At 32.5% G+C, this 25000-nt stretch overlaps 1 protein-coding gene across 2 annotated transcripts in view; it reads left to right on the top strand.

The window, feature by feature from the left end:
- LOC145269875 (carboxypeptidase D-like) overlaps positions 1-25000 on the top strand; it is a 1225495-nt gene that overhangs the window by 965869 nt on the left and 234626 nt on the right. For both annotated transcript variants that reach the window (XM_080125621.1, XM_080125622.1), the window contains exon 4: positions 21370-21467. In XM_080125621.1, coding sequence (XP_079981747.1) covers positions 21370-21467 — 98 coding nt within the window. The remainder of the gene's footprint in view (positions 1-21369; positions 21468-25000) is intronic.

Raw genomic sequence — 25000 nt, 5'->3', positions numbered from 1 at the left:
GCTTCCCGAGGAAATAGCAACGATATCCAACGATATTAAACGATATGAAACTATATTAAAAGATATTAAACGATATCAAACGTTATAAAATAATTAAAACGATATCAAACGATATCAAACGATATTAAACTATATTAAACGATAACAAACAATATCAAAGTATATTAAACGATATCAAACGATAGAAAACGATCAAAACAGTATTAAACGATATGTAATGATATCAAACGATATAAAACTATATAAAAGTTTATCAAACTGTATTAAAAGATATAAAACAATATCAAATAATATTACACGATGTCAAACGATATGAAACAATATAAAACAATATTACTGATATTAAACGATATCAAATAATATCAAACGATAATAAACGATATACAAAAATATTAAACGACATCAAACGATATTAAACACTATCAAAAGATGTCAAACGATATTATATGATATAAAACTATATCAAACGATATTAAACTACATTGAACAATATCAAACGATATCAAACGATATCAAACGATATTAAACGATATCAAACTATATTGAACAATATCAAACGATATTAAACGATATCACACGATATCAAACGATATTAAACGATATCAAACGATATCAAACTACATTGAACAATGTCAAACGATATCAAACGATATCAAACGATATTAATCAATACAAAACGATATCAAACGATATTAAACGCTTTCAAACGATAGGCACATGGAAACATAAACGGGTTGAGACGTCGTCGACTGCAACCGGCTGGCATGGATTTTTTTTCTTGAGTCTTCGTTGTGTCGCCACAGGCAGCGTTTCCATCGTCGGCATGAAATGGCAGTGGCTTCGTGCTGAAATTTAACGTCTATATAAAAATAGCAAACAAATGTATTTTTATAAAAATATATAATTGATGTTGCAGTTAACACTGGTGGAACATATTTAAATTAGGTAATTGTAAATCGACATCCGTCATTATCTGCGATTGGACCAAACTACTGCATGTCTGCTTTCGACGTGGTCCAACGACTCGACTTCGGAAGAAACTGAGCATATTTTACGCAATCAAACTGCCATGTGCGTCCGTCGCGCAAAAAAAATGCAAGTTTCAACTAGTAAAAAAAAAATACAATTATAATTCATTACTCCTTTTATCTCCATTAAAAAAAGAGAGAAAAGACATGAAAGAGAGAAAAGGAGAGAGAGAGAGGGGGGAGTATACGTTTCAACGCACATGTTTTGTTTTTCAAATTCAGATGTCAGCATGTAAGGTTTACTTTTCACTGTGCACCGAACCCATAAACAATATCGTCATCTACCAAGTGTCAACCTTTTTAAATACGCACCCACTGAGATCAGTGTGTTTGCTTCCCCGCAAGTACAGAACCAGCTGTGCACAAGACTAATCAATGTAGAAGCCCCCAGCTTCCCCAAAAAGGGATCTTCATTGTGCCACATCAGTGTGGAGTTCTGCAACAAGATGTTTGTTCACATTACATTTAAATGTCTGCACTGTGGTAAAGTTGGGAGAAAAGAGAGTAGGTTAATCAGTTCAACGAAATATGTCTACATATGGCTCAAGTAAGTGGTGAGATTTTGCTGCTTGTGGCAGAAAGCGTTAAATAAGTTCCGGAGATAGCGTCTAACATTGCAGCGATGAGACACGTGTTAGAGCTCCAGTCAAGTTATAGCGGTAATACTCCATTGGAAATTGCAAGAAGTGAGAAAAGTTCTAGCACGAGGCTAACTTCTTTATAGATTTAATAATAATAATAATTATAATAATAATAATAATAATAATAATAATAATAATAATAATAATAATAATAATAATAATAATATATAAAAGTCACTTTGTGTATGCGAGTTTCTTCCTTATAGGATCCGAAACGGTTGAGCGTATCTTTTGTAAATTTCACATAAAGATAATTTATATGTCTGGAAGTGTTCTTAGGCATGTTTTATGCAGAAATTCGCCCTATAAGCGTCGAAAATCGAAACAATCCGATCTTAAAATGGTCTTTCTTTTTTTTATAGATAAAAAATAATTTTTACAAAAGATTATTTTAAGTTTCATCGACAAGGGAGATTATAAAATCTCAACAATTAGTTTTTTTCTTAGATTTATTGACATCTCAGTGGTAGAGCATTCGATTACAGATCGAATGATCCCGGATGTGCCTCATCATTTTATTGTAATTTTTTCTTATTAATGAGTTCAATTTATGACAAAAGAAGGGATACCATTTAAAATTGCCGCAAATCATTTCTTCGTTTGCATATTTTAAACTAAACATTAATCAGCAGTGACTTTTCCAGGGCATTCATTGTAAAGCCCAAGTATCAGCTGACGTGATATTGTAAATAAAAACAGACGGAATTTGATAAACGATATTATAATTATTATTTATTTTATTATTATTCTTTTTTTTGTTATTATTTTTTTACAAAATAGTCAACCGGGCAAATTATTCCTAGTAATATATAATAATTGTTAAGTTTGCAGGTTCAAACAAGTAACGTAGAAAGCAATACAAATGACGACTCAACAAACAAAGGTAGATCAAATAAGAAGTGTATTAGGAAAAGGTATAATTACAGGATATTTACATAATGAATAATAAATAAGAGAGTCTTTGCTGGAGAAACATATCTGCTCTCGGCGGCCTTCGGTGGCTTCTGGTGAACACACACTCAGACTAACTGAGTCTTCCTATTTATGTGTAATTACTATCCACATATGCAAATGAATGTGTGCCACGACAACAATAATCAATAGAGGATTGATTCTATAATAATACACACGCAATCTGCATAAATTAAAATGTCATGCTTAAGTGTATCGTACTACCGGAAAACGCCGGGCATCCATCTATTTAATGATATATTATAATGTTTTTAGATAAAAAAAACAATATGTTCAGTTTAAAATGATCACTTTGAAACAATTATAACATCAAAATTAATCAAAATAATTGTGGGGAAATAATGTTAGTGTTACATGGTAATGAAATGAAAAGGACACAGGATTTTTAGGAACAAACATGTATTCACATATATTACAAACAAAAGCAGGTTGAGCAATACCATTCCTCAACTGTTAGGCGTTTGCACGCGACCTCCTTGGCTGCCTGCTAATCTCTGACTGACGGGCACCGGAACTCGTTACCGGAAGTGACGTCACCAGAGAAAGTGACGTCATTAGATAGTCCATTAATACCATGGATGGGCGTCTCCGTTTTTTGTTGTTTTTTTGTTTTTGTTTTTGTTTTTTGTTTTGTTTTTTTCTGGGTTTTTTTTGCTTCAAATTAGGTGCTGCAAATTATTGTATAATAATAATCAATAGAGGATTTATTCTATAATAATACATTCGCAATTTACATAAATTAAATTATCTTGTTTAAGTGCATTATACAACCGGTGCAACGCCGGGAATCCAGCTAGTTAATAACATATTAGCATGTCTAAACTGATTCCTGAAACAATTATAACATCAAAATTAATCACAATAATTATGGGAAAATAATGTTAGGTGGTTTATTTTTTATTTTATTTTTTATTTATTTATTTTTTTTTTTTGCTTCAAATTAGGTGTTGCGAATTATTAGTGTTTGCGTGAAATTATCTCTGAGAAAATTTTAACAAATTTTCATATTCTTGTCAGCTGTATTCGTATATCTGAACTGGAAAAATAGGAATATTCTCAGTAGTTAATTTTGATTTGGTTAACAAATTTATTGCTCCACTGACTTAGTCGGATTTGGACCTTAGAATTCACCCTCGTCCGTTCGTTCCCAAATTCTCAATAACTACTCGTTACATTTTTCTGAAATTTTGCATGAAGTATGATGTAATATATCATTCTCGGATTTTTTTATAAAAATTTTGGTCTTGTGCCCAGGGGGTCAAAAGGGGTCAAAATGGCAAAAAAAAATAGCACTTTTTGGGACATAGAATCTTCCGACCTTTACATTTTACTGAAAATTACTCAAAAGCAAGATCAAATGGATATACAGCTGGAAACGTAATATTTGACCCTTGTAAAATTCTGGTTGAGTCCTTGGGGGGGGGGTCAAGAGGGCTCAATATGGCCAAGAATAGCACTTTCTGGGATATAGAATATTTTACGACCACTAGATTTTGCCGAAAATTACCCCAAAACAACAAAATCACATGGATATATACATCTGGAAACGTAATATTTGACCCTGGGAAAATTCTGGGGCTTGAGTCCCAGGGTGTTTTAGGGGTAAAAAAAAACACACCTTTTAGGGCTAATTTTTCTTTTTCTTCTGGACCATATAGTTTTTGACTTGTTTAATTAGAAAAAACTTCTTTACCCATGTCCATCTGTTTTTATTTGCTTAGTGTAGCGCTTAGGTGTATCATAATTTTTGTAGGAATTTTTGACACCCTAACACGAAACTGCGAATAAAATATAAAAAAACTCGTAATTTCTCTTTTAAAAGTGGGTTGTTTATTTTCTTTATGGATTATACTTCCAAAATTAACTATTAAAGTTGTTTTAAAAGTAATAGAAATATTTTTCTTATTTTTAAAAAAACAGTAATGAATTTTACGAACTCAATATTTTTCAATTTTTAAACTTTAAAAATCTATCAAAATTTTTCTATTGATTCTATTTTTACGATATTTTCAGTGTCAATGTGAAATTTTATGCTCTTTCCAATAAACTGAATATAATATTTTAGACAAACGTTTTTTTTAATTCACGCCCCCCCATTTTAAAGTCTCTATTAAAAAGTAAATAATTAATTTACTCACCAAAGTTTTATACATCGCAAATTGAAGAGAAAAGGTCAATAAATAATATATTCAAATTTAAAACAAAAAAAGTAGTGTTATTTAGAAATTTACCTGTAAAGTTCGAAGTTTAAAAACTTTTTTTTAAACCACGTTGTTTGTTTTTTGTTTTTTTTTTTTTTTTATCAATGAAACCTTAGTCCTTGCTCCTTTAATTGAAAAAAAATTAGCGCTTGAATTACATTTTTCGAGTAGTTATAAGCTTGGAAAGACAGGGGGTCGAATAATTCACGCCTCCCATTTTGAAATGTTTATTAAAAAGTAAATAATTAATTTACTCACCAAAGTGTTATATATCACAAATTGAAGAGAAAAGGTCAATAAATAATATATTCAAATTGAAAACAAAAACAAAACTAGTGCTTTTTAGAAATTTACCTGTAAAGTTCGAAGTTTAAAACCTTTTTAAAAAAAACGCGTTGTTTGTTTTTTTGTTTTGTTTTTTTTAATGAAGCTTTGGTCCTTGCTCCTTTAATTGAAAAAAAATTAGGGCTTGAATTACATTTTTCGAGGAGTTATAAGCTTGGAAAGACGGAGTGGAATTATTCACTATTTTTCACGAAATGGCGCCTACGTATACAGGTCGATCTGCTAATACATATAGAGATTTATAATGTACATGATAAATCTACGCAAATATGTAGTCCGTTTCCCTTTTGTTAAAGACAAAATCGAATATGGAAGAAACGCCGAATATTTCGAGAATAGTTGATCCTAAAAAATATATGTGTATTTTTGGTGTTCGCGCGCCGGTGGTTGCCTGCGGTGGAGATATATCTTATCATGAGTTTGACTTGTTTACCCCCTCCATTTCTCTCATTTTGCCTCTCTCTATCTCTTTTTTTTTTTGTCACAAACACACACACACACACACACACATATACACACACGTACATACATGCACATGCACACATACTCGGTTCCCGCGTGCTGTCCTCACTCTAAATTTCTGTTATAGCATGGCTGCAAAATGAAAAATAAAAGACGGACGGCGGACCGTATCGAGGTGTGATCGGCTCATGAATACGTTATGGACCCCTTTCGCGCCGGCGGGAACTTGTGGATTGACAGACGCCCTCTCCATTCCAACTAACGACCACCATCATCATCACAACCACTATCACATTTCAATAAGAAAATCGCGCTAGTGTAGACGTGTGGTTCCCTGGGGACGGGCTGGTGTGTTGGCAACGTTTTATCTCAGATTCAAGGTTGGAAGGTGTGAATGGGTATATAGGCAAAAGTAAAATGCTTTTAAGATTAGGGGTGGGTGTTGGGGTAGAGATTGTGGGGTGGAGGGATCCAAACATGGAGGAAAGGAAAACGAGAAGGAATTAAAATGACACAGAAAGTAGAGGGAAATAACATAGCAAAAGCCAGTGAAATCTTGTGTATATATTGCCATATATATATTTTTTTTACTTACCCCCCCCTATATATATATATATATATATATATATATATATATATATATATATATAGGGGGGTAAGTAAAAAAAAATATATATATGGCAATTAAGCTACACACAATATTCCACGTTTCATCCACGCTAGGGTTCGTCAGGCTTATGCAAGGAGTTTTGGTTGTCTCGCGTTTTACTTAGCCAATCAGCTTCCTAGTTTCCACCGCTCCCTTTCTAATCAGGAAAAAGGTCCAGTTGACATTGAGTTCAACCCTTTTTGTGTGTGTGTGTGTGTGTGTGTGTGTGTGTGTGTGTGTGTGTGTGTGTGTGCTTTTTTAGCGGGAAGCGTAGATATCTAGTGATCTGACCTATTTTAAACCTAGATGTAGTTAAAAGTGTTTTTTTTTATTATGTCAGTTTATATATATATATATATACATATATATATATATATATATAACTTAATTTCTTTTACTGTGTATCTGTGTGAGTGCGTTTCCTATGGACTCCGAAACTGCTGCGGCTATTTTTATGAAATTTCGCACAATGTACAAATTATATATTTCAGTATTTCTTTAGATAGTATTTTTTCGATATGTCTTCGATGTGTCTTCGCTATGTCTCGATAATCAAACAAATCCGTGTGCGTTCGTTCCTTATGAACTCGTAAACGGTTGGGCCGATTTTTATAAAATTGGAATGTATTCGATAAGTATCAATAATCAATAATCAATAATCGAAATAATCAGATTAAAGAAAGAAACATGCGATTTTTGACCAAAGTTAACACCTTACACAGCCTAACATCACAAGTGTATTGGAGAAGCTTTATAACCACACAAACAAAAATAAGCCGGGATATAAAATAAACAGTAGGTTCCTTGATATGACAGAGGCACGTTAGAAATGAATGTTTCTTGATTGAACCACGATACTTGACTTTTGCAATTTAAACTAAAATTAAAGCCATCAAAAATGAATCTATAAAGTCAACAGTAGGTTCTCTACAGCGCAATGTAGACTACAGGGTATTGTGGACTAAATCACTGTGGGGAGGCAGTGAAGCTTTTTTACAGTGCACCGCGACGAGTCCCCGACTTAAGTAGGCAATTAATCGATTTGATAGGAAAATCGAATCTGATGACAATAAAATCTTGGATTGTGAAACACTTGATCATCATTCAATCCCGGGCAACGTCGGGTCTCCCTGCTAGTATATATATATATACTAGCAGGGAGACCCGACGTTGCCCGGGATTGAATGATGATCAAGGAATATTTCACACTCATATATTTTTATTGTCATCGAAATCCGTGAAATCGCTCGCGAGGAAGCTTCACATGCCTCAATGCAGTAACTTAGTCCATTACATATATATATATATATATATATATATATATATATATATATATATATATATATATATATATATATATATATTGCATTCTAGAGAACCTGCTGTTTCTTTTATAAAATTATTTTATCTAAAATTCTTTCCAGTAAACGAAAAAAAAAATTAAGAAATTTACGTGCGGGGCTTGAACCTACAGACCACGTTATGCAAAAAAAAAAAAAAAAAAAACACGTAAATTTTCAAGATCTATAAAATTCTTTGCAGTTAATGAATAAAAATAAAAAGAAATTTACGTGCGGAGTTTTAACCTACAGACCACGTTATGCAAAACAAAAAGGAAAACAAACACGCTATCAACTTACCCACAGTAGAATTTTCACGGCCCGTTGTTCTATCATTGTGGCCAAGCGATGAGAAAAATGCTTTACCGATGATAGATAAATAAAAATAGAGGTTTCAATTATCGATTATCGGTAATTATCGGAGGGTACTCTAAGACAAAAATTAACTAAGATCACTCCCAAGCTTATACACTAAAGTTCTGCAAATTTTAAAGAAAATATGTTCATCCGTTTCGGAGTCTCTCGGGAATTAACTCACACACACAGAGACAAAGTGCCATTTATATAATTGTAGAATATATATATATATATATATATATATATATATATATATATATATAGAGAGAGAGAGAGAGAGAGAGAGAGAGAGAGAGAGAGAGAGAGATAGATAGATAGATAGATAGATAGATAGATAGATAGATAGATTAGTGATGGGACGATTCTAATATTTTTCCGATTCCGATACAATTACCGATTCTGTACTAAATCCCCGATTCCAATACAATTACCGATCCCGATTCCGATTTTTTTATAATTTTCTAATTATTTAACTATAGAGTTGTTATTTCCCCCGATTTCCATACAAAACACAAGTTAAATATACAGATATTTTTCTAAACGTAAAATTCAACTTGTGGAGGATGATCTATCGACTTTAACTTTACTCGTATTTTAAAATCAATAAATATTTATTATTTTATCATTATTATCAGCAATGGAAGATTTTGTTTAAAACAAAATCAAATAAAAAAAAGGCAATTAAAGAATCGTATTGGCATCGGAAAATTAGCACCAATTTTTTCGATTCCGATACCGATTCCGTACCCCCAATTTGTCGATTTTTCCGATTCCCGATTCGGATTAATCGTCCCAACACTAATATATATATATATATATATATATATATATATATATATATATATATATATATATATATATTACACACTGACTGCTTTTTCACATGGACAATGTATGTTATGTATTCAAGTGTCACCAAATCAGAAAATCTTTACATCAGCTAAGAAAATGGAACAGCAAAAACTGTGTACCCATAAAAAATTGAAAATTAAACCTATAAGAAACATGCTTTTTTCTCATTTTGGAACTTGTTCCATTGCGCCAATTTGAGCCACAGCAACGCGTGACAGGGTACAGCTAGTATATATATATATATATATATATATATATATATATATATATATATATATATATATATATATATTTATATATATATATATATATACATATATATATATATATATATATATATATATATATATAATAGACTCTTCCGTCGAGTTCGACGTATGAGGTTCTGACAAAAAGATTCTTCATTGTATCAGCAGTGCTTGTTTCTTTGCTGAGATTTCAATTCCCCAAATAATTTACTCGCACATTGTGACCCACAGCAACTTCAAGTCTATTAGGTATTGGAAGTTTTGGATGAATAGTTGCGTGCATGGCGATCTCTTCAAATTTTTTTACAGACACAATGTTACTTTTCAATTACTTTTTGAATCTCAACAACCCCACCCCTCCCCCCCAACACTCCTTATTCAACTATCAAGTTCGCCATGTATCAACATTTTGAGAATTCTATCATCATTCAATCCTGATACATGGCCGTTACTGCATGAGAATAATTCGATGTTTACGACTTTATTACGAGGATAAACACCGCATACTGTTTGCAGACAAATCTTGTGAAAGCTATTAATAATTTTACGTGTTATCATACGGCATCCGGGTTTTTGATCCCGTGAATAAGGTCGTTTACACGGCATATTTGTACACATCGATTTTACTCTCAAGTCGATGGCTACGTTTTCTAAATGTCTTTGCAATTAGTAATCTCATTATCCAACGTGCAGGATGCATTAATTTTGCCTCACCGGAAAGCAACGCAGACGCAGATTCTGTCTCACTCCAAGAACTTGTTTCGATATTGACGTGGGTTCTTACAACAAGTTTCCAGACTTTTTTCGTGTGGGCAATTTTATTGATAGTACGCATATGCAACTCTAGTCCCTTTCAAAGTAATCTCCTCTGGCTGTAATGCACTTGTACCGTTCGAACAATTTCTGAAAGGCCATATGAGAATTGCTCTTGTGTGAGCGTGTCAATGACCCTCGTCACAGCCTCTTTCATCTCCCCGATTGTCTCACAATGAGAGCCTGTAAGATTTTTCTTGAGCTTAGGAATAAGCAAAAATCACAGGGAGTAAAGTCTGGACTATATGGAGGGTGAGGAACTGTCCCATCTTGGTCAAATAGTCTGTGACAATTATGACATTGTGGACTGCACCTTTGGGAAAACTTCGTGCAAATTTTAAGCCTCCTCAGTTCCTGGGGAATAATTTTATGTACACCCCCACATTAACATCAAACTGTTCACTTATTGTCTCTATAGACATATGACGGTCCTTATCCATGAAATTCATTATTTGGCCAACTTGCACCTCCCACACCTCTCATCATCCCTCACATACTACCTGCCTTTCTTGAATCTCTTATGCTCCTCAGAATTTGATGCTCAGTGCATGCAAGATGGGCCAAAAGCAGTCTGGAGCAATCCATACGTTTCTGTGGTATTTTTTTCAAGTTTAAAACAGAATTTTATTGCATATCGTTCTTCTAAATGCCCTCACGTCTAGATTGCATTTTATTTTCATTCGTTATCTGTGACAATCAGGCTTTAGTAGGGTGTATTCCAGTTCCTACTGTAGCTGTTTCTTTGAACTTGAAATCATAAAAATTAGTCAGTCATCGCATAAGATGTACAATAGTCACATACTGAATTTTCAAGAGTCTACAACAATTTTAAATGAATATACAAAATAATTCTAGAAATAGCATCCATTATATAAATCCCTGTTAGTGTATATCTGCATGTATGTATGTATGTATGTATGTATGTATGTATGTCTGCCTAAAACTTTCGACAGAGGCGAAGAGATTTCACGAAATTAGTAACATTTTGAAGCTCGACCCTTCAGACGACAAATATCGCAAAATAGGCTAAAAACAATAATTGATTCACCTTCGACTGGGCACGTTTCTGCAAGGAGGGGTCCCTTTTTTCCGATATTTTCGATTGTCTAGCCTTAAGTAAAACCTACGTCACTTCCGGTTTGGCAATAGGCGCAACGGCTAACTCGTCACGTTGTTTTTTTGTCACTTTCTTTTCCTCCTTCGCGGTACGGGTTCGAGCCTGCCTGCCTACAACCAATTTTTTTTTTTTTTTGCGCTCGCAATTTCCGTTATAACATTTTTCTTTCTTTATATTACTTGGTTTACTTTTTTTCTTCTTTTCTTTTCTTTTTCTTCTTTTCCTACCTTTGTCTCGGGATTCTGGTCTATTTTTGAAATCCTGTCATAATCTTCCTGGACCTTCATAAGTTTCGTTGCTATATCTCTCCTTTTTCTTTTTTCTTTTTCTTCCTCCCTTTGTTTCTATCTCTTTTTCTTTTTCGTTTCTTTTTTTTCTTCATCCCTTCAAATTTCATTTCCCTCCTACCACCTGTTCCGTTAACATCCAAGTCTTAGAATAAGGATTTAATTGGATATCGTTTAGTCATAGTAAGTTTGAATCATTTTCACTTGTGCTGATTTATAAATATGATTCATAAATAAAAGTTTCGTCACTAACACCGCATCTATTTTTTTAATAACTACTTTGCTTTGCTTTAATAAGCAATTCATTTATTTTATTTTATTTCATTTTTTTTTATCTATCTCCGGATAATTGTGTTTTTATTCACAAATTGATTTTACACTTGGAGTAGATTATGAAACTTATATATTCGCAAACAATTTTAAAAAATTGTTTTTTTAAACACCATCACTGGATTGATATAATCAACTATTTACCGAATATCTCATCCAACCAAAGGAGAAACCAAGGAATCATGTCTACATCGGATTGTTACCTTGTGCCTTTGAAGAATTACAATACGCATTGGATCTCTTTACCACCCTGCTACCAAAAACTCTCATTTCAGGATGTATCATACAATGTGGATCTGAAGTTCAATATCCTTTTCATTCTGCACCAATATCTAATTTCCCTTATTCTGTGATTTTATTTTATTACTTTAAAACTTTTAATTATGATTTTCTATGTTTATTACATTTAGCAAATTAGATGCAAACCTTTTATAATATTTGCTAATATTTTTTCCTCTGAGGAGGTGAATAGACATCGAAAACTCATGGTTTAAGGAAATATACTTATTAAACTGTATTCTTTGCTTTGCATATAGTAAAAATTCTAGATTTGAAATTTAACCGTTTCAAATCATAAAATTTAAATTACTAAATCATGATTTACTTGCTCTATCTGGTATATTGAGCAATTTTATTTAGCTGGGATTGTCTTTATAAAATATTACAGCCAATAATATTTTGTAAAACCGATAATCATTGGATTTGCATACCACTAGGTTTATTGCATTACATTATTCTGAAGAGTATATATATATATATATATATATATATATATATATATATATATATATATATATATATATATATATATATATATATATATATATATTAAAGAGAAAATGTCTATATGTGTTTGTGCGTGTCTGTGTACATTTTCCTACCAAATAACGCAGTCAATTTCCGGTTTAGAGACTCGAGATTGGACATAAGTAGTATTGAGATTTTGGGAAAATCTTTTTAATCTGTTTTAGGTCTGAAATTTGGCTGTCAAGTGTCAAAGGTCAACGATTTGGTCAACGATTAGGGTTAGGGTTAATGGCGTAAACGTCATTCTTATAAATAAAGTTTTTTATACTGAAAAAGATCTTTTTCTATAAAAAGATTTTGTAAATTCAGAAAAGAATCCAAACTCAATGGTTGCGTTTTTATTTGGATCCAGTGCATATATGGTGTTGTATAATAATTCCCCAAGTCTCAGTTTTTTTTAATAATTTATATCATATGCAGCAATAACATGATTTTGCAAACTTGTTAGTCGCAATACGAAACCAGGGTTCAAAAGAGAGTCGCTAACCTGATAGGTCCTAAACTGTCATCTAGGCTCCAGCCTCTGTCCCATCGACGAAATGTTGCATCCCTCTGCCTGTTCTACAAGCACTTTAATGGTGAATGCTCTGACGAACTACAAACACTTTTACCCCCTCGACGTAAATACCCCCGACAAACCCGACAACAGCGGTGGAGATCCCTAGGTGTAAGAAAGCCTTCTACTTGAATAGTTTCTTCTTTCTGCTAGATTTTGGAACTTCCTTCCGGGATTCTGTTTTCCCAACTGTACTGGCATGCAGAAGTTCAAGTGTAATTTTAACAGACATCTTGCTGCTCATCTCCCTTCATAATATCCCTGCAACTTATGTCCCCTATAGTAGCCCCTTCTTCAAAGTGTCACTGTGCCTTGTTTGGGGGGAAAAATGAATAAAAAAATTTAAAGTAATAAACATCTAAAAAAAACTTGATACTTGTAACTTGGAAAATTATTATACTATACTATATATATATATATATATATATATATATATATATATATGTATATATATATATATACAGAGAGAAAGAGAGAAAGAGAGAGAGGGGGGAAAGAGAGAGAGCGAGAGAAATGTTTGTGTGTGTAAAGAGAGATATAAAGGGAGGGGTAGAAAGAGGTATAAAAACATTGGGGAAGTGACGTCATCGTTAAAAGTGACATTTGTATAAACAGACAAAAACTGATGAATAGAGAGGGAGGAGAGGGAGAGTGAGAGATGGAATGGGTGTCATCAGAATCATTTACCCGGATGCAAGAACTTTATTCCTTAATCGATGACATTTCGTAAAATTGGTGATAATCGATTTTATCTAACTAATTACAGTTTAATTCGATAATTGCGTTAACATTCGTTTGCTTAACGACTCTTTTTTTTTTCTAACATGGCCGCTAGGAATTCGTTTCCCAATTTTCATTTACGTCTGCTGAAAATGGACGCTTATTTGCTACGCACATGCGCACTACAGACAAAATGGCCGACATCATTCAATTTACAAAGTTCAGGATTTATTCGATTTATTTTTCTTTCCTTCTCCGAATTTATAATAGTTCTTTTTATTTTATTTTAGTGACAAAAAAAGACGTTATTCAATGTTAGCTACGTCATTGCGTTTCTACGTAGCGCTTTATCTGACAGTTACGTTTGAGCGTGGCGCTTTGTCCGTGCATTACGTTTAAAGTTAAAATAGCATTTTAATAAATAAACCCGTACATTGAATGGACGTACATTATTTCAAATGTGTCGCAGTATCTTTACAGGATGTGATGGCCGTTGGTCTGCCTATTTACACTTCCGTAAGAAATAACATCTGCCAAGCTTAAGTAAAAAAAAAAAAAAAATTTTTAAACTCAAGTTTTAACATTTTATTTTCCTTCATCTTTAACTTTTAAGTTACAAATATCATTGCTGTTGGGCTATGTAATTCAAGCAGGAAATTAGTGGAACTCCTCATTAACAACACTGCAATGAACAACTTCAATGTTCTCTCCCAGCTGTCAAAAATTCAACTGCCTGTCTCCCTCGATCCGTTCATCTTATAATATTTGTCCTCCTCATATAAAACTGAATGTCATCAATATGAGGGTTTTTTTTACTAACATTCAAGTACCTAACGTGCGAAACATTCCACATTCTTTTTTTTTTTAAAAAGAAGTCACGAGTTATTAAGGCCCGGAAGCCGCTCGAGGATAAAGATTAATGAGTACACCGTAGTCGATAGGAAAATGTCGTAGTATTCGTTAGTTATGGTAATTGAGTAAATTGGATTACTTAAAGAGATGGCTCATCAAGAACTTGTTTAGATTGGACTTGAAGACGACCATATTGTAGTCAGTTGGGAAGCACGAAAACGGAACAGGCGTTCAGTTCCAAGAAAGAAGCTTTGTTCATGGAATCTACGTTTAGGTTTAGGCACAAATAAAGAGTGGAGGAAATAATTGATACTGGTTTCAGCTAGGCGAGTGTTTTTTAGTGAAAGTAAAGCCAGGAGGACCATTGATTGGAGCTCGGACGAGCACTTGCCATGAAAATAACGATAACTTGCAACGTCTCTTCAAACATGTTCTAAAGCTCATCTTACTTTTCACAACCTCGTAACTCTCGCTTGCCTTAAGTTGTGTAGCTGCATTGTTATCTACTTGTAAGTTGTGGTTGTATAACGATTTGTTGCCATCGTCCTAAATGTCTATTTTAACGGCAGGTGATTCATCTAGTGTTATAGGTACTTGTGTTTCAACATCTATATATATATATATATATATATATATATATATATATATATATATATATATATATACACATATGATGACATACCTGTACTGCTGCTGCTTTTGGAGGATCCTTCAACAATCTTGGGGAGCCGGACCTGTTTTAAGTAAGATACTTCACAAGACATTGTAAGATTATATATATATATTTCTTTTACTCTTAACCCTTATCCTCGATTGACCTCCTGGCCTTGATAAGTGGTGATGCCTCTGTAAAAAAAAAAAAACTCCCAGGTATTTGTCACAGCAGAAGGGAGTGATATTTCTCCGTTCTTAGGAGTGACCCGTTTAGTTCATCCGTCTTTCTCGGCATCTCGAACCCGACTCCTCACAATGCTTGCACAAACTGGAACACGTGATACTTGACACGTCACACCCGTCTCCGTTCTCATACTTTCCGGTGCAAACTAACAGGTCACAGAGTTTAATAAAGTTTGACAATCTGTCAAAACATGACTATTCAAATCTTTGTTGTGCACTCATCGCTAGATAGATAGATAGATAGATAGATAGATAGATAGATAGATAGAATGATAACGGTAATTATCTAACAATTATTTAGTTTTCTAGTCCTCATATTTCATGAGGGATATTTCTTACAAAGAGGGAAAAATTAAATCCAAACGTAGATTCCATGAGCAAAGCTTCTTCTTAGAACTGCACGCCAATGGAACTGTCTGACAAAGAGGGGAAAATTGTTGTTTTGTGAGTCAGAATCTATTCCGTCAAGTTTTTGACCTTGAAATGGTATACTTTATTTTTTAGCTTCTTGCATAAAGCGGCTTCATGCTTTATCTGATGATTCAAATCTTTGTTGTCCACTCATCGCAAGAGAGATAGATAGATAGATAGATAGATAGATAGATATGGATAGATATAATAGATAAATAGATAATTAGAGAGATAGATAGAAAGAAAGATAGATAGATAGATAGATAGATAGATAGATAGACAGATAGAAAGATAACGGCAATTATCTAACAATTATTTAGTTTTCTAGTCCTCATATTTCATGAGGGATATTTCTTACAAAGAGGGAAAAATTAAATCCAAACGTAGATTCCATGAGCAAAGCTTCTTTCTTAGAACTGCACGACAATGGAACTCTCTGCCGCTTGCCTGTTTCCCACCTGACTACAACTTGGACGTCTTCAAGTCCAACATAAACAAACTCCTGACAAACCGTCCTCTTAAGTAAGACACTCTATCAAAAACCCCCAATACTAATGATTACTACAATACTATCTCCTTGATTACTGTACATGCAATAACCCTTACCCCTGAGTAGCCTTCGGGCCTTGGTAAGTGGTGACCCCCATGTAAAAACAAAATTGCTGTTTTGTGAGTTAGAATCTATTCCATATAACACATTTTGTTGACAAGTTTTTGACCTTGAAGTAGTTTACTTTATTTTTTAGCTTCTTCTATAAAGCGGTTCATGTTTTGACTGTAGCGATTTCGCTCCAAAAAAAAGCTTTCGTTTTCTCTCCATTGTTCTAGTAGGTAATATTTAATCGTCTTTTAAACGACAGATGATCACACTTAAGCTATAAACCGTTCGATTCGCATTTTACTATGTCACAACTATTTTGTCATACGTAATTTTACTGTTTTTTACATGGGAGTAACAACTTATCAAAACACAAAAGCCACTCAAAGATAAAGGTCAAAGAGTGTACGGTAGTCACTGAGACAACGGTGTATTAATAGTTATTGCTAGAAAAGGGGTAAAAATTGATTATTGGGAGCAAGAACTTATTTATATTAGACTTGAAAACAGCCTAACTGTAATCAGTTGGAAAGCGAACCAGTAGAACTGAGTTTTACAAGTGGGCAGTTCTAGGAAAGAAACTTTGTTCATGGAATTTGCGTTTAGATTTAAGCACAGATAGTGGTGGGGAACTGTTGATAGTGGTTTTAGCTAGCCGAGTGTTTTTTGTGAAAGCTTGGCAAGGGGGGGAACCATAGATTGAAGCTTAGATGAGCATATTGAGGTTAAGATAGCTTGCTTATATAATCGACGATCCCATCCTCATGTTGTTAATGAATGGTAGGTGATTGAGAAGCAAAGGTCGTATAATGAAGAGACGAAACATACTGACATATGATAACAAACAAATGTAGATTTATTTACATAAAAATATACACAAGAAAGATTAAAGAAATAGTAAGATTATAAGAAAAATATATTTCTACACATATATATATGTAGAAATATATATATATATATATATATATATATATATATCTGTAGAAATATATTTTTCTTATATGTTTTATTTTTATTATCGTTTTATCTGTTTGGTTACATATGTTTCGGATGTTGGACCATATTTACGATCCAACAGCCTCGTCAGACCTTACAGAAATGGTTGTTACTAACAACCATTTCTGCTGTTGGATCGCAGACATGGTCTAACATCCGAAGCATAACAACCATTTCTGTAAGGTCTGACGAGGCTATTGGATCGTAAACATGGTCCAACATCCGAAACATATGTAACCAAACAGATAAAACGGTATTAAAAAAAATAAGACACATATTTGATCTGAAATAGTATTGAGCACTCACTTCAGGATTTTACTAATTACCAGTTCTACCAAATATATATATATATATATATATATATATATATATATATATATATTAACTACTTGTTCTTATATATATATATATATATATATATATATATATATATATATATATATATATATAGAGAGAGAGAGAGAGAGAGAGAGAGAGAGAGAGAGAGAGAGAGATGGGGCAATAGTATTCTATCGTGTGACGTATTTCGCTCTCATAGTAAAAGATTAGCAACGTTTTGTTTGTTATTGTTCAACAAATAAAGGCGCAAATATTATCAACAATTTTTCGAGAATACACATTATTAATGACGACGTTCGTTTCATCGAAATGTTTGCGATAAATGTGTCTCTTCTATCAACCTATTGTCGATAACGAACATTAAAAATCATTCTCAAACGAAAGTAATAAAAAAAAAACAAGACAGGAAATAAAGAAACAATCGAGATAGCTTAGTGAAAAGATGGAGAAGGTGTTTGATGACCTGTCAACCGTCATCGTTATTTCCCCGTGACAAATTCGTGTAAATTCATAGTTTCTCCGTTTGTTTGTGGCCTTTTAATTTTCCCGACATATTTTTTTCCCCGACTAATTACCGTAATTGACTTATTTATCGAAAGATGTTTACTATTCGGCTTTCTATTTAAACCAAATCCATTATATCGTAACGTACTTGTGTACATATATATATATATATATATATATATAGAGAGAGAGAGAGACAGACAGACAGACAGACAGACAGACAGACAGATTAATATACATATATATATATGTATGTATATATATATATATATATATATATATATATATTACTATTTCATTTAATCACATGAAATAATATTAGAACGTATAATTTTATGTAAAATTTCAGTAGTTACTTCAACAGTGCTCAATAAATAAGTAGAACTGCTTGTCTCTCGCTCCTGGACAGGGTTCAAAAGAGAGTCGCCAACCTGATAGGTCCTGAACTGTCATCTAGGTTTCAGCCTCTGTCCCATCGACGAGATGTTGCATCCCTCTGCCTGTTCTAAAAATACTTTAATGGTGAATGCTCTGACGAACTGCAAACACTTGTACCTCCCCGACGTAACTAACTCCGACAAACGCTACAAGCTTCTAAGTCTCATCCCTTTACAGTAGAGATCCCTAGGTGCAAGAAAGCCTTTTACTCCAATAGTTTCTTCCCCAGAACTGTGGGTCTTTGGAACTCCCTTCCGGGATTCTGCTTTCCCAACTGCACTGATATGCAGAAGTTCAAGTGTAATGTTAACAAACATCTTTCTACTCATCTCCCTTCATAATGACCCTGCTAATTAAGTCCCTGATAGTAGCCCCTGCTTCAAAGTGGCACTGTGCCTTGTTTGGGGTGAAAATTGAATTTAAAAAAAAGAGCTAGGTAGTAATTTATAAAACTATGTATAGGAATTTAGCTACACAGAATATTCGCACAAGAAAGAAACGCGGAATAATCTGTCTTCTTAATTTCCATATATATTTTCATAACTAACTAACTATATATATATATATATATATATATATATATACATATATATATATATATATATATATATATATATATATATATATATATATATATATATATATACAGTAACTATATGGCATCGTTTAAAATACCTATTGTAAGTAATAAGAAACAACTTCATTAGCAAAATGATTAAGGGGACTAAGAATTAATAACATTGAATACAATCTGAGATTATCTACGCTATGAAGTGCTTTTAAAAGCTTACCAAATAAATCTATCTACACTCTAAAATCATATCATGTAATAATATCTAAAGAAATCTAATAAACAAACAACAAGAGATAGTTCAAAATTGTTTGCATAGATCTAGGTATATCCTGTCCCGACTAAAATCTGATTAGGTCACACAGTGTAAATTAATGACTTATATTTACGGAAGAAAGGAAGGGTTAGAATAACCCAAATAAATAATCTAAATATAATAGTATGATTATCAGTAAATCTTTAGTTTTAACAGTATATGTATTTAATAATTTTAACTAAATGAATTATGTATTTAACAATGAATATAAATATACATTTAATATATTTAGTTTCATTTAATTAGATTAATCAATAATTAATTTGAAGCTAATTATTTCGTTAAAATATTTATGCCTGATAGATTAGAAATAATAGATGTTAAACGTATATTAAATAGGCGAAGAAGTTGAAATATTACGTTAGAATGGCCCAAAAAATAACTCAAATATAATAATAAATCTTTAGATGTCAATTTTTTTTAATAAATTATAAGTAATTTATGGTAAATAAGTGTAGTTAAAAATAAATAACAGTAGGAACTTGTAGTTAATTATAGTGTGAAGCTAATTATAAATTTTAATTCGAACATTTATACCTGATAATTATAGTTTAAAAATATTAAATTTAATGTTTATACTTTTTAACTAAAATCATGAATATTTTTTATTCCACTTTCACTCTAAACAAGACACAGGGCGACTTTCATGAAGGGGGCTACTATCAGGGACATAAGTTGAAGGGATACTATGTAGGAAGTTGAGCAGTCTGTTCACATTACATTTGAACTTCTGCATGTCAGTACAGTTGGAGAAGCAGGAATTTCAAAATCTAGCAGTATGGGAAACTATTGCAGTAGAAGGCTTTCTTTCGTCTAGCCTACTTATATATATATATATATATATGTATGTATATATATATATATATATACTTATTATTGAAACGTTGTGAAAATAAGGCAAAAGATGAGACCAGTAATTCGAATAATCCACAAAATCCAAATGTAAGAATTTAAGAAAAGGTATTTTTATTCTCATTTTGCATATATATATATATATATATATATATGTATATGTATATATATATATATATATATTATTTTTAAAATATAATTATCCACTGACACGTGTTTCGTTGTCTACGACTCATCAGAGTGGCTGAATCTAGCGAGATTCGAAATCAGGACCCCATGATAAGAAGCCTCTCTCTCTCTCTCTCTCTCTCTCTCTCTATATATATATATATATATATATATATATATATATATATATATATATATACACTTATTATTGAAACGTTGTGAAAATAAGGCAAAAGATGAGACCAGTAGTTCGAATAATCCACAAAATCCAAATGTAAGAATGAATCTGATATTGGTTTAAGAAAAGGTATTTTTATTCTCATTAAGAAATAATTTTAACTTTGCATATATATATATATATATATATATATTAGAAATAATTTTAACTTTGCATATATATATATATATATGTATATTAGAAATAATTTTAACTTTGCATATATATATATATATATATATGTATATTAGAAATAATTTTAACTTTGCATATATATATATATATATATATGTATATTAGAAATAATTTTAACTTTGCATATATATATATATATATATATATATATATATATGTATATTAGAAATAATTTTAACTTTGCATATATATATATATATGTATATTAGAAATAATTTTAACGAGTCCGATTTTCCTCGTTGCATTGATTGTTTCACTAATTTTCTTCTTTTTCTTTTTCTCTGCGATAGGTCACCCTCTGCTGGTACTGACCATATCTTCGCCAGTCCATCGGCACATTACGTTGCGGCCACATATCAAATATATCGGAAATATACATGGAAACGAGGTAAGTAATAAAAAATTCACCTTCTTTTTTTTTTTCATTTATCATACAAGCGAACAAATTCATCTATCGAAAAAGATTGGGGCACTACGGTAGCAAGTGAGTACGGTTGCAATTTACACAGCTAACGATAATTAATTTCGCATATGCAAATTTGAAACAAATGAATAATAACTGAATATTTCAAACAATATCTGGAATATGCAATAACCCTTATCCCTGAGTGGCTTCCGGGCCTTGATAAGTGATGATCACTGTGTAAAAAAAAGAAAAAAAAAGCAATAATAATTTACATCACTAACGATTACTACACTGTTGCCCCGCTACTCAGGTTGCCTTCGGGTCTTGATAAGTGGTGACTCACTTGTAAAAAATACGTCGCCTGATCTCCAACATCAAAGAATAATTTGAAAATAGGTCAATTTTAGAGAACAAAGAAACAAGTACACGCTATAACGATTGCCATTACTGAAAACGTCTTTCCCGGTGGCCAGTTTTAAAACTACGCGATTTGGTATTTTCAGAAAGTAACATAAATACACAAGAGATGCTGCAGTAAATAAAGTAGGCTTCCTTTACCAGGCTAGAAAACATTTCAACCATGCCAGTATCCGATATAAACCATCATTCGCCCATACGTGAAGTATTTTTGCTACAGCTGGGCTGGAGCATGAAGCGGTTTTCCTTCTTACACAGAATGCAAAATGAGTCTCTAACGTCACAGGTCTTACACAGTCTGCTAAGCAGGAACCCCTGTCACATCACTGCAGTGTTGAATATCTGTGCTTGCTTTACATGTAATTTAACGGAATGTTATCTGATGGACTTGCTAAACGTGTGCCTTTTAAAAAGAAAATACCGCAGACTAACTAGTGTCAGTATCCCATCTCTTTATTTTCTATTCTTATAGTATTTTTTTCTTCGGAACATTGGCCTTTGGAATTCCCTCCTCCCTCCTTGTTTCTATACTCATACTATCATGCAAAAATTTAAATATAATGTGAATAAACATTTTACTTCTATTTCTCTTAGCTTGTCATAGTATCTTTGCTGGTGCCTGGTTTGTGCTGAATAAAAATGAAAACAAAAGAAAACAAGAATCGAAAAATATATTCGACATTTCTGGATATGTGACATTTCTTGATATGTGGTGAAATCTATGACCAAAAAAAAACGTACACGCACACATATATATTTAATAATAGTAATAATTATTTTTATCCCTACAAAAAAAGAACCAAAATATTGTTCAATGCTTTTGCAGTATGAGAAATAGTAATTTCTTTTACTCCATTTGCAAGAACATTACTTCCGGTCTAGCATCAATTAATATGTCAAATGCGTAACATTAAAGCAGTCAAAGAGTGTTCTAACGGACGGAAGTAATTGATTAAAATATTTAAGAGGGATAATACAGTATGCATTTAAAATGGAATAGCGTCCCTTGCATGAAAAAGAAAGAAAGATAAACGTAAAGAAAAATTCTCTCATTTAATAAAGATAAAAGGTAAATTACTTTGAATTATATAATAATAGAAGCTTGTTTAAACGTAGAAATATACCTAAAAATATTTATTCAGTGTAATAATTAGGTTGAGAACAAACATAGTTTTAGATTATACGAAATAAGATAAATTGCGTAAACAAATTCTTTGAATAAAAAAAATTTACTTAAAACTAAATACACAATCAAGATTTGACCATTTTGGGCATTATCAGAAGTAATAAATATTAATTATTTTTACACAATAAACATTTAAAAGTATTATGTACTATCATTTCAGTGTTGATTATAACAATGATGATCACATTATAATAATTCGTTGCTATGACATTGATGATTAGTGAATCTACTTTAAAATCAAAGATGGCGGAAATATTATGAAACGGAATTGAAACTTCAGGGGGGTCGGAATTATGTAATCATGATTATATATTTTTTATTTTATTTTAAAATATTATCCTTCTGATGGGTCAAGGTGGAAAATATTCTAAAATTGACAAGTATTTTAACGGTGAATGCTCCGACGAACTGCAAGCACTTGTACCCCCTCTACGTAAATACACCCGACAAACCCGACAAGCAGCTAATTCCCAACCCTTCACAGTAGAGATCCCTAGATGTAAGAGAGCTTTCTACTCCAGTAGTTTCTTCCCCAGAACCGCTAGATTTTGGAATTCTCTTCCAGGTCCCTGCTTCCCCAACTGTATTGACATGCAGAAGTTTAAGTGTAACGTGAACTGACATCTTGCTACCCAACTCCCTACATAGTATCTCTGTAGCTTATCCCTGATAGTAATCCCCCCCTACATTAAAGTGGCAATGTGCCTTATTTGGGTTGAAAAGGTAATAAGAAAAAAAATTTTTTTAATAATTAGATGATCGCTTCTGCGCTACGAAACAGGTGCTGCCAAGAATTGAACATTTGAATAATTTAGAATATATACTTTTTGTCATTTATTTGTATATGTTCTGTGGGTATATGTTTAACATACGACGAACTTCATAATTAAAAGCATTGATATAAATGCACGGGCGAAATATAATTGAATAAACATATTTTCCCATATCTAATTTCACCAATTTAATTATTAGTTCTGACTTTTATAAGATAAATGATTAATTGATAATATCAAATTTAATAATACAAATACTACGTTCCTGAATTTTTGAGATGAGGATTGGTGATTTATATTATTATTCATCGGACTACTGTTCTCATCTTGAGTGTGATTTTCATAACGTTTCAGTCGATATAACCTCCGACCTTCTTCAGTTGTATCTTGTCGAACTCGGGAATGTTTCTGTCCAACTCGGGAATTTAGACGGAATTTCGAGCGGAATCCTTTATTTATTTCACGGGGGTAGCGTGCTCTTGTTCCGTCAGCCATGACTGGTTAGAGGTCCTAAGTAATTCGCAAATGTATTTTTCGATCGCCTTCATTGAGGATTGAACCTTCAACCTTCAGGAGAATATCACTTTTAAAATTGATTTTTCCCAGTACTCTGACAACTGCGCCACGCGTCCTTGCAGACTTAGGACCTCTACCCAGTCATGGTGGACAGAACAAGGGCACGCTACCCCCGTGAAGTAAATAAAGAGTTCCGCTCGAAATTCCGTCGAAATTCCTGAGTTCGACAAGACACACGTTAAGAAGGTCGAAGGTTATATCGACCGAAAGGTTGTGAAAATTACATTCAAGATAATAACAGTAATCCGATGAATAATAATACTAATACAAATACTGTTTCATTCTGAACCATTTGCGTCAAACTCTGTAGTTAATACGTTCAGACATATGTTAATAAGATTTACCACGTATATAAAATAATCAAGCGGTCCAGTTTTCACGAACTGTACGCATTGAATTAGACTGTATTTCAGCAATAACGTTGTCTTGCAAGTGGTCTATTGTGTCTGGTTTATCAGCTTAGCGTAGGACTTTGCATATCCTCAAAAGAAAATACACTGATGGGGTTAATTCACAGGAACGTGATGGTCAGTTTACAGGTCCGTTTCGTGAAATTATTGGTT

The sequence above is a fragment of the Euprymna scolopes genome, chromosome 45 (assembly GCF_053919585.1).
Source record: "Euprymna scolopes isolate OS-2025 chromosome 45, ASM5391958v1, whole genome shotgun sequence".
NCBI classification, from domain to species: Eukaryota; Metazoa; Mollusca; class Cephalopoda; order Sepiida; family Sepiolidae; genus Euprymna; species Euprymna scolopes.
This window is presented reverse-complemented; position numbering and strand designations above follow the sequence as displayed.